We start from the raw sequence: 12513 nt of genomic DNA on the forward strand, positions 1-12513 counted from the left end.
CTCCGTCTCAAAAAAAAAAAAAAACAAGGTGATTATGTTCCAGGCAAGGACACAGGTATTATCAACAAAAGGCTAGCTACAGAAAATCTAGCAGAGCAATCATTTCGATGACCAATGCTACTCACTATTTTTGTCTTTTCATAAACAATCTTCTGGGCAAAACTTTGCAATAAAAACATAAAGTAATTTAGGTTACAGCCTACCCTTTGTCTACAGTATATCACTGTCAAGTATCCATGCTATTAATAACATCATGGAAGCCCGAAAATTATCAATGCTAAAGCCTGTGAAAGAACGAATGACCTGTATTTTTACCAAAGCACATTAACGTAGCCCTCTAACTCAGACTAACCTGAACTTGCATCTTTCTACTAGTTAAAGCCTAGCTACCTAATGGCTTCTACCATGGCATTTCCACAATATTTAGCAAATAAGAAGGCTCATTTACTAACTAAGAAGCAGGACTATAAATTAATATTTCTGTGGATATTCTGATCTTTTGCTTAATCCAACAGGGAGGTTTTACCCTGAAAGGAAAGGATGGCCCTCCAACTCATCAAATGACATACAAAAGACAAAGTTAACTGGCTGGCAGCATTTATTTAGTATTTTCACACCCGTATTCACAAGTTGGATCTGTATATTTCCTTTCTGTATATTTCTGTTAAATGTAGATAATCAGTTTTTCCATTTATATAATTTTCTTATCTTTTTCATGCTCAGGAACAGATTGCATAATAGAAAGTCCTTAAAATTTCAAAAGCATTTAACTATAAAAACATCTAGGTCAAGAATTATATTTCGAGGTAACCTGACAAGTTTTCAAATCTAGTAGTTTTCTAATTCTTAAGTCAGTCATAATAATTTATATTCCCTCAAAATATGATCCACTGCTATGATCTGAATGTTTGTGCCCCCACAAAATTCCTATCTTGAATCCTATTAGCCAAGGTAATGAATGGTATTGGCAAGTGGAGCCTGTGGGAGGTGATTAGGTCATAAGGGCAGAGCCCCCATGAACAGGATTAGTGCCCTACAAAAGAAGGCCCAGAGAGATCCCTTGCCCCTTCCACCCTGTAAGGCTCCTGTCTATGAGGAAGTGGTCCCTCAACAGACACTGAATCTACCAACACCTTGATAGCGGGTTTCCCAGCCTCCAGAACTATAAGAAATGAATTTCTGTTGTTTATAAGCCACCCACCCTATGATATTTTGTTACAGCAGCCCAAACCAACTCAGACATCCATTTCACAGATTTTCATATTTCTTAATAAGCAACTATACAGTCTTATAATTTTTTAGTACCCCTACTAATGACAAAACTAAGTGGAGAAGCAGAAATCAACAGAGTAGCTTTTTAGAATCTGTTCTCCACATAACACCAAAGGAATGTTTACAAAGGTGCTAGAGAAAAGTAAAGATAAACCAAAGAAGAAAAGGTAAGAATTTGCTGATCCCCTTCAGGCAATCCAACACTGACAAGACAAGAAAGCGAGGGCAAATGGTATCCATGGAGATCTGGCAGCTACCTAGGCAGCTTCTAAGAAGACAATCCTGACTTGCCAAAAGACTGTAAAAAATTCTGATTTGAAGTTAAAAAAGGAAAGTAAGCAAAAGGATTTTATTTTAAAGTTATAGCTCAGAAAACAATATGCTAACATGATTCTTCCCATTAGTGCTAAGTTGTCAGGCAGTTTTGAAGATTTATTAGAAAAGAGCTATTGAAACAATTCCTTAAAACTCTTTTTTACTGTTCTACCACCTAGAATCAATCTGGCTGATGGATTCTCAGTACTTCAAATAAGAGATTTAGAAAGAATCTCCTTGAAGATTTCCCCCAAACACCTCTTATGAGACTTAACCGTCTCTCACTCTGCAGCTCTTGACAATGATAGCAGGAATAATGTGTCAAGATTATTAAGTTAAATGTGAAAACACTGCCAAGGAACGAACTGAAGTTTACATCCCAATGTTACTGTTCTAAGTCCTACAGCCAATACACCTTGGACAATTATTACTCTGAATTATACCCGAACTTTGCTATTCAAACTTACCTTCCCATTGGACCAACCAGTTATCAGTTCATTCACTCCATCAGAATTAAGGTCAAAAGCATGAATGCTCATGGCATGATTTTTCGACTGAAAAAGAATTTCAATAATTAGCACAGAAGTCTCACAGTAAGTATCAAGTGCCTGAATATGAAAGGCTGAATTATACTAACTTTAATTCTCCAGTATCGAGCTGTTTTGTCATAAACTCCAACTGTGCCATTGGAAAGGGCATAACCAAATCGACTGCCATACATGGGACAAAGAGAGGTGACTACCTGCAAAACAATCCATAAAAACACAACATCTTTTCATTAAGGCCCAGTTTACTGTCAAGTACAGCTTTGTAAGACTTCACACTCCTTATTACAACTATGTTAAAATTAGATTTAAAAGCGCTTCCAATCCATTAGTGGGGAATGTATTCCTCTTCTCTATGATACATGTCATCTACTTCACAGTTGTATAATCAGATTTAAATAAACTCACAGAGTTTTGTGTTTTAGAGCAACCTTATGTGGCAAGTTTCAGAAAATTATTTTTAAAAAACACAAAAAAACTGAAGGACTAAGGAAGAAATAAGCTAACTACACTGCATATACAATAGATATATGTTCACCCAAGAGGCTTTAATGATTAATACTTAACTTATAACATTCTACAGTCTCAATTTTTAAAAGACTTGTAACAATTCACAATTGAATATCTTACTTCATGTATATACTTTTCTTTCTATGACATAACTTGTTTGCTAGAGGTAAAAGAAAGAACACATAATCCTTTGAAAAGCAAAAACACAGGCACCTGTATTTGTTTAGTATGTTACAATATATAGAATGCATATATGATACAGAAATATGTATAGGACTGTTCAAGAATTTGACATCCTTAAAAGGACAAACTTTGAGGTACTGAACAAAACTTTCCTTTAAAGTTAAAACCAAAGCTTAATGATATCCATGATCCTGCAGATCTACTTTCTAATTCTGCTCCTAATACAAGAGATATTAAGAAATAAATTGTATAAAGCAGAGAATAGTTATATAATTTCCTTTACACCTACAGCTTTTCTACAAAACCACCCACTTCACTTAACTATGAATACAAAGTGCTGTGTAGGATCCCAGAATTATTTAGCTCAAGGCATTCTTCTGACAATACTTCGTACTGTTCAACTGCCAAATGAATCATGATTTTGCTGATCTGGGAAAAGATATCTGAACTAGGAGCAAAACCTAACAAAGAGAACAGAAAAATGACCCTGCAAATGAACAATGCTATGAAGTCCATTTTCATAAATGTAGCCCCCGATTCCTGAGCTCCTTTACTGCTTCCTTAGTTCACCAGTTTCTTCCTTTTGTGGACTAGAAGATCAACAAGTCCCCTCAAATCCCTAACCCTATTCCAGGTTCTTGTCCTCTTTTCTAGGATTTAGGAAAGAGGCGTTTCAAGAATTCAGTCGCCTCACATCTAGTATTAACAAGCAGTAAAAATCCAACAAAATCTGAATGATTCCCACCAAAGAAGGAAAGATTTACCACAAATTAGAATGAAAGGGATATGAGAATGCGGGACACAGCATCTATCAGACAGGGATTCTCAAGTTGTTTTTTTTTTTAGTGGCGGGGGAGGTTGCAAACCCCTTTGAGAATCTAATGAAGGAGAAAGCACACCTAAGTACATACACACAAAACAGACTCCCGGGCCGGGCATGGTGGCTCATGCCTATAATCCCAACACTTTGGGAGGCAGAGGCGGATGGATCACCTGAGGTCAGGAGTTCAAGACCAGTCTGGCCAACATGGCAAAACTCCATCTCTACTAAAAATACAAAAATTAGCTGGGCGTGGTGGCAGGTGCCTATAATCCCAGCTACTCGGGAGGCTGAGGCAGGAGAATCACCTGAACCTGGGAGGCAGAGGTTGCAGTGAGCCAAGATCACGCCACTGCACTCCAGCCCGGGCGACAAGAGTGAAACTCCATCTCAAATAAAATTTAATTTAATTTAATTTAAAAAAAAGAAAGACCATGTACAAGTAACTTAACAAAAAATGTAACATCAGGCCAGGCCCGGTGGGTCACCCCTGTAATCCCAGCACTTTGGGAGGCCAAGATGGGCGGATCACTTGAGGTCAGGAGTTCAACAGCAGCCTGGGCAACATGGCGAAACCCCATCTCTACTAAAAATACAAAAATTAGCCAGGCGTGGTGGTGCATGCCTATAGTCCCAGCTACTCATGAGGCTGAGGCATGAGAATAGCTTGAACTTGGGAGGTGGAGCTTGCAGTGAGCCAAGATCGCACCACTGCACTCCAGTCTGGGAGATGGAGTAAAACTCTGTCTCAAAACAAACAAACAAACAAAAAACCAGAACATAATTTTCCTCATCTATGGAAATAATAATAATTTATCTTCCTATTAGGGTTGTTATAAGGATTCAATATGTTACTTCATATAAAGTACTTACAGCACAACCTGGCATACGATGGGTACATAATAAATGGTTGCCATTATTATTATTTGCATGTATTAACTCATTAAAAGAAATGCCTTTTGTATTTAACTATATTCAATAATTTTTCTCTATTTAATCAGTCTTTTCAAAATATATCTTAATTAGGATTTTTGTTGCTTTTCTTTCCATAACATACAGCTCTGTCTGACCCCCCCAGTTTTCATCCTAAAACCACCTGGGTTGGGAGCTGCCCCAGCACTCTCACTTGGTGTTTCATCTGACGGTGCTAATCTAGCTTGCCCAAGGTTACCACAGTTCGAGGTGGCGCTTCTTACCTCTGTTTCTGTCATTTCTGCCACAATCTCATCTTCCTTAAAAACTCGAATATCAAAATCCTCAGATCCAACAAGAAGCTGAAGGGGAAATACCATACATGCTTAGGTGAGTAAGTGAAAACAACAAAATTTCCATAAACAAAACAAAAAAATTGCACAATACTTTGCATGCTGTTTCTGCCACCCAAGATTGACAACCTCCTAATAGTCTGATGCTCAGAAATGCTCCCTCTAATGGGAGGATCAGAAGATTCAGTCAGTGAAGAAACAGGGGCTACAGCAGCTTTTATCCTGCCATAGGAGCTGCACATCTTGCCAGAATACGTTATTTCCCTGAGTACCTGAAAATGTTCCCTGGATCAGCAACTTTCTCTGCCTACAGATGGAAGCCCTGTTCAAACACCAGAGCCCAGTGTCCATGGACAAGAGAGGGGCAAATCAGTGCCCAACACAGCACTTCACACCAACTGACTCCTCAAGAAGCTAATTTCTAGGGTAACCATAATTTCAAAGGCTAAAAGCCAAACTCTAAAACATTTAGATTCCTCAAAAAAGTTGGCCAAAATTGAAAACTACATACAATATGGTTTCAAAGCATTAGGAGCAATTTATAAGACTGTGAATATAACTGAAATCCCAACTCTTCTACCCTCTCTCCCCTCTCCTGTGTCTCTGAAACACCATGGCTTTGATCTTTGTACTTATGACACAAGCACAAGTGATTTATTGTTCAAAAGAGAAGAGAAAGATGAATAAGGCCAACTTCTGATCATTTAGGCAACAGAGCACCAATGTCACTGTCATGGCAAAATTTATTTGGCTGAACACACAAGAGAGGTATCTCCTCCCCCACATACCTCTTTCTTTCCATCACCATCAAAGTCACACAAGGCCAAGGAATTAACATTGTCTCCAGTAACCTGAAAATAAAACCCCAAATCATTAGTATGCCATCATTTTTCCATTTACTCCAAATATATTAACTACATGAAGGAGAGGATTACACAAAACACGAATGAATGCTATTCAAATTATTCATATCCTTTTTTAAAGAACAGAATTATAAATATTGTTCTATATTTTAATTACTCAGTGGAGTTGGTGGTTAAAAAAGAACAACATTAAAAGTGAAAATGCTTAAGGGTACCAAAAAGAATGTTTTCTTCTTCATACCGTCCAAAAGAGATCTCTTCCTTCATGATTAAAACCCTGCAGAGCACAATTGCCACCAATAATCGCAAGAGGGGAAGAAATGTCTCCCAACGTTCCCAGCACAATTGCATTTGCCCCATCTGCTACCTAAGAAAAGTAAAAGGACACATTATCTTAGACACAATAATCTGCAGGCACACTGAAGGTAATGTATACCCATATTTTTATTTGGACACCCAAATTCCTCTGTCATCATTTGTGAGAAGCCAGATGGTCTCCTGAGAGGGCAGCCAGGGCTGTCCACTGAGACCTAACCCTGTGGCTTTTGCAAGGATGAGCACAGATACAGGGTAAATCAGAGCCTTGGCTTTCACACTAAGCCACTACAAAATGCAGCTACAGTACTCTGTGGGCCCTCTGGGACCACAGGTTTCAGAGGGCAAATTCTCCGGAGAATCAAGACTTATGCCTTTAAGCACCCAAACTTGGTAATTTATTTTAACTGTTTTGGATGGAAACCTTTTTAATACTTGTAATCCAGTTCTTTACTACTCTTTTTAACTTTACTATTCTTTGTACTAAAGAGTACAAAGAATAATAAAACACCCATGGTCCCACCATCCAAAATAAATATTTTAAACTTCTTGAATAAATTACATAAGTTAATTTATTTTTGAAAGACTCAGGGACATCTTTGTAAACACTGTTTATGGTACAGGAAAATAACTGTTACTTATATAATCTTTAAGTAGGAAAACTATGAAGATTGGCTATATAGGCAAGAAAAGGTTTCATAAGAAATTAAAACTGTTAAATGGCCAAAGAAATAATAAAGTTAAAAGGTAAACAATGAAGTGGGAAAAAAAACCTTTGCAATATAGAAGACAAAAAGTTAATATAAGAAGAAGGTTAATAAAAGGCAAATAAATACAAAAATGGTAAACACCTCAACCAAAAAATTAAACAGGAAATATTAGAGATGAAATACACTCAACAAACATGAAAAATGTTCTTTCTCACTGTATATCATTTTTCACTTTTTGGATTAGCAATGAAAAAGAACAATAATATTCACTACCAGTTAGGGTGTAATGAAACAGGCATGATCATCATTGAGGGGGGTGTGGAAAATGGTAATCTTTCTAGGGAGGAATTTACCAATATCTATCAAAAATCTCATTTTTAAAAAAGTCTTTGACTAGGCAATTGTAAAGCTGGGTCTTTGTAATGTTAATTTATGTGTCAACTTGGCTAGGCCATGGTACTCAGATATCTGGTCAAACATTATTCTAGAGCTGTTGTCAGGGTATTTTTCAGACGACATTAACATTTAAATCAGTAGATTTTGAGTAAAGCAGATTATTATCCATAATGTGGATGGGCCTCACACATTATTTGGCCCACACATTAATTGGGCCAAATTTTGAGTAAATTGAGTAGATTTTGAGTAAAGCAGATTATTATCCATAATGTGGGTGGGCCTCACACATTAATTGGCCCACGCACATTATGGATAATAATCTACTTTACTAGTAAGTCCTTCAATACTTTCTATTAAGTACTTTCTATCAAGTATTGAAGGACTTAATAAAAAAGAGACTGACCTCCCCGAAGGAAGAAGGGATTCTACCAGCAGACAGCCTTTGTACTTGAGCTTCAATATCAATTCTCTCCTAGGTCTCCAGCCTGCTGTCCCACTACACAGATTTTTGACTTGCCAGTCTCCACAACTGTATAAGCCAATTCCTGAAAATAAATATTTCCCCCTCTAATATGTACATATCCTATTGGTTCTGTTTCTCTGGAGAACCCTGACTAATATAGTCCTAAACTTAATTTCACTTCTGAACAAAAACAATGTGACCTTGAAATAGGCAAAGGGCAGAAAAAGTCCTAACCACTAAAGAAAAAATGTGATCAGTTGGACTTCATAAAAATGAAAAACTTTTGTTCATCAAAAGACACATGCCTACTGGAACAAGCCACAGACTGGGAGAAAATATTTAGTATATATAAATCTGATAAAGAACTTGTATCCAGTATATCCAAGAAATGTCTACAAATCAATAATAAAGAGACAAACTACCAATAAAAAATAGGCAAAAGACTTAAGACACTTCACAGAAGACACATAAATGGACAACAAACACAAGAAAAGGTGCTCCGCATCAATGATTATCAGAGAAATGCAAAATGAAACCACAGTAAGATATCACTTCACACCTTCCAAAATGGCTAAAATTAAAGACTGGCAACAACAAATGTTGACAAAGGATGTGGAGCAACTGGAACTCTCCTACACTGCAGACAGGAGTGTAAAGTGATACAACCACTTTGCAAAAACAGTTGGGCAGTGTCATAAAGTTCTTATAAACCATACAGTCCAGCAATTCCACTCCTGGGTATTTACCCAAGATAAATTAAAACATATATCCACAAAAAGTCTTATACAAAAAGTCTTATTAAAAACAAAAGTCCTATATGAAAATGGTTGTTAAAAACTGAAACAACCCAAATGTCTATCCACTTGTCTATCACCAAGAGAGTGGATAAACAAACCATAGTATGTTTACACAATGGAATATACTATTTTTGTTACTTAGCAACAACAACAAAAGATACTTTTATATGCAACAACATGGATAATTCTTGCAAGCATTATGTTAAGTGAAAGAAGCCAGACACCAAAGAATACGTTCTGTATGATTCCATTTGTATGGAGTTCAACAACAGGAAAAGCTAATCTAAGCCGACAGAAGTCAGAACGGTGAATGTCTATGGGAGATAGAAACTGACTGGAATGGGGCACAACAACATTTTCTGAGGTGATGAAAATGTTCTATATTTTTATTGGGGTATTGGTTACAGGGATCCAAACTCATTGAACTGTACACATAAGGTCTGTGCAATTTTCATGTATGTACATTTTACGTCAACAAAAAAAAGAAGACAACCAGTCAAATGCAGTGGCTCACATCTATAATTATAACACTTTGGGAAGCTGAGGCAGGAAGACTGCGTTAGCCCAGGAGTTTGAGACCAGCCTGGCCAACATAGTGAGACCCCATCTCTCTAAAAAATAAACAATTAGCTGGGCGTGGTAGTACACACCTGTAGTCCCAGCTACTCAGAAGGCTGAGGTGAGAGAATTGCTTGAGCCCATGAGGTCAAGGCTGCAGTAAGCCATGATCATGACACTGCACTCCAGCCTGGGTGACAGAGCAAGACTCCGTCTCAAAAAACAAAAACAAAAAGAAAGAAAACCATCTGCATTTTCAGGAACTTATCCTCAGGAAATAATTAGGGAAGTGGTCAAAGATATACAGTTATTACACTATGAACTGTAATAGAGAAACAATGGAAATAACATAAATGTTCAACAACATGGAATGGTTAAACAAATTATATTAACACAATGAAATACTATAGAACCAATAAGAATGACATAACGGGTATGTAGTAACTTCATATAAAGATGTTCACAACATATTATTGAATGAAAGAGCCACACATAATAGCCAGGGAGTTAAATGTCCATTAACTGATAAATGGATAAATAAAATGTGGTAGATACATACAATGGAATATTATTCAGCCATAAAAATGAATTACTGACACATGCTACAACATGGATCAACCTTGAAAATATTATGCTAAGAAAAAGAAGGCACTCACAAATGATTACATATTATATAATTCCATTATTTATGAAATGTCTAGAATATGCAAACTTCTAGAGACAGAAAGTAGATAACTGGTTGCCTAAGGTTAGGAGGTTAAAGAAAAATGGGGAGTGATACTAAAGCGTATGGATTTTCTTTTGGGGGTAATAAGAATGTTGAAAATTGATGATGGTGATGGTTGTACAGCTCTCTGGATACACTAAAAACCACCGAATTGTATACTTTAAGTAGGTTAGTTGTACATGTGAATCATATCTTAATAAAGCTGCTATAGGGTAAAAACAAGTAAAAGGCTACATGTATATATGATCCAATTTTACTACAAAATGTATTCATATATGCTTGGTAAAAAATCTCAGTTCAAAAATTCAAGTGTGAAGTGTTATTTTTAGATGAAAAAACAGGTGTAATTTCTTTTACTTTTTACTTCCTTATCTTTTCTGTAATAAACATGAATTGCTTGGGTATTAAAGTTGCAGCAGCCTGTAGGTGGTAGGCTACAGTAAGGACTTCTCCTACAAACTATTGCACTAAACTTGAATGCGAGTCCACCAGGAGACCTGTCTACTGGCTTTCCAGGTCTTGGTTGAATTTTCAACAGGAGATCTTGACAGATGGTGGTATCACAGATACACCTCATAGAGATAAGCTCGAGTGTCACCAAGTGATTAGCAACCATAACCAAATAAGTAAGTTCCGAGTACATAAAGCAGATGTTAATAGCAAAATCTCCATGTTGTTTATGTACACTATAACAGTCATATAATCAACATACCAAAATAAATGATCTGATCTCTTCTAAGCATAAAAAATGGACATTAATGAATAATGACAATTTTATGGTTATAAAGGTCATACTTGCCTCTCTGTAGAACAAATCCGAATTATTGTAGACATCATAAGCCAGAAGATTAGTCTGTGTCCCCACTAAAAGGGCATCATAGCCAAGCTCAGGGTTCAATACGCCTGCAGTCAGGCAGCTGACTGCCTGGTTAATGTTGAGAAGAGAAACATCAGATTCCAGGGGGCTCTGGAAGACCCTGGATGCACTGACATGCTGGTTCCGTGTATGAGGATTATGAATAAAAACCTGAAACAAAAATAATTAATTACATTCCCTTAAAATATAAAAAATTATTGTCATACATTTTTTTTAAAAAAAGAACCAGGTTACTAACACATCCACATTAACAAGAAGTCACTTTAATCTCCTATGAAACTTAAAACACTCGTACATAGTTCAATACATGGACAACTTTCAGTCATTATGAATCATGGAAATCCAGTGGTTCTTAGCCTTGTAAGGAACAGGGTAATGAACAAGATCTAGTCACTGTTTACCAGGCCAGCTTACATGCTACCCACCAGCAGGATGTCAAAGCACTCTTAGAAGCTAGCCTTTTCCTGATCAACCTAGAATAAGCTGCTACCAGCTTCAATGCGATTGCCACACACCAAGAAGATTATGGAAAACAGAATAAACACTACCTTTATTATCTTTCATCCGAGCACCTAATGAATTCACTTCCTAGACCTTAAAATGGTCTGCTACTTAGTAAACCTGTTTCACAAACTTAAACCGAGTCATGCAAATCAAGTATCTTGAAAGCTTTCATAATTTATACCAGTGACGTAGAACTAAGTAATTAGACCAAAGATAATCAATTCAACAGTTTCAACTATCATAAATATAATCTGAGTGTCTGCATAAATTATTCAACCTTCCTAAACTTCATCTGTAAAAAGGAGGTTTGGACTAGAAAATACATTCTCCACAGGGGCGAGATCACTCCCAGGACAGGTAAATGGGTTTGCAACACAGGAATCGTGTAGCCCTTCGCAGGACCACAGGACCACAGTACAAAAAGAGATATACAGTATATCTGAGGTATCAGAATTTCACTGGGGAAATCTTCATGGTCTAAAAAAGTTCCAAGGTGGGCAACATGAAAAAAAAGGTTGGGGGGATGAAAAATACTGGACTAGGGGTCCCTCTAGCCCCTTCTATTTCTAAAATGCATAAAATTTACATGAGTATTTTATCTCTTTCACATAAATCCAAACAGAATTAATTTTAAATTAATACCTACCCAAGGTAGCCTATTCAACAAAAAATAATTTTCAAAAGAATTGACTAAAAACATAGAAAAGATGTGCAGCCACTGAACACTGCCTTCATGTTCCGTCTGTGTAACACTTGACAACATGCTTTGGTCAATGTTAATTGCATTTGAACCTGACATCAACCCTTGATTTTCAGATGAGGTCGGAAGAGTTAAGGCCCTTTGCCAAGGTCTTGAGACCGGTGACAGGGCTAAGACAAGAGCCTGATGTGCTCCAGACCCTGAGCTCCAGCCACCACCACATCACACTTCCTTTTATAACAGTTCTGAACAAACCAATTCTTACAGAGTTTTCCACAAATCCAATATGCTGAGAAAGAACAGGAGGGGAAATAGCTTACAGGCTCCATATTCATTCTTACTGGAATGGAAAGAGTTTGCAATTTTTATCAAGAGCAACAAGGGTCTCAGGAATCAGACTTTCCCCCAGTTCACTCCTGCTGTTCTCTGCACCCAGAGAGTCCACAGGGAAACAAGTCTGTCCCTTCAGGCAAGGAAAGAAAGCCAACCTCAGTCACATGACAAAAGGACCACTCCCAGGGTTTCCAAAGGACTGGCTGAAGTTCACACATCTGTTCTAGCTGAGGAGGTGCTGCAAACAAGGTAAATTCAACTGACCCCTAAGCATTACCGTGAGAGAAAAAAATGTCCCCAGAGGAAAACTCTAATGTTCACCCTGCAACAGATTCCTTTTATTTATTTATATGTTTTTTG

At 37.1% G+C, this 12513-nt stretch overlaps 1 protein-coding gene across 3 annotated transcripts in view; it reads right to left on the bottom strand.

Moving 5' to 3' along the window:
* BBS2 (Bardet-Biedl syndrome 2) overlaps positions 1–12513 on the bottom strand; it is a 33162-nt gene that overhangs the window by 16779 nt on the left and 3870 nt on the right. For all 3 annotated transcript variants that reach the window (XR_012428847.1, XM_045382942.2, XM_005591969.4), the window contains exons 2-7: positions 10539–10766; positions 6015–6140; positions 5699–5761; positions 4842–4919; positions 2225–2329; positions 2055–2141 (exon numbers count right to left, since the gene is read on the bottom strand). Coding sequence is in view for 2 of the 3 variants with exons in the window: in XM_045382942.2 (XP_045238877.2) it covers positions 2055–2141; positions 2225–2329; positions 4842–4919; positions 5699–5761; positions 6015–6140; positions 10539–10766 (687 nt within the window). In the remaining variant the exon portion in view is untranslated. The remainder of the gene's footprint in view (positions 1–2054; positions 2142–2224; positions 2330–4841; positions 4920–5698; positions 5762–6014; positions 6141–10538; positions 10767–12513) is intronic.

Source organism: Macaca fascicularis, chromosome 20 (genome assembly GCF_037993035.2).
Source record: "Macaca fascicularis isolate 582-1 chromosome 20, T2T-MFA8v1.1".
Classification (NCBI taxonomy): Eukaryota; Metazoa; Chordata; class Mammalia; order Primates; family Cercopithecidae; genus Macaca; species Macaca fascicularis.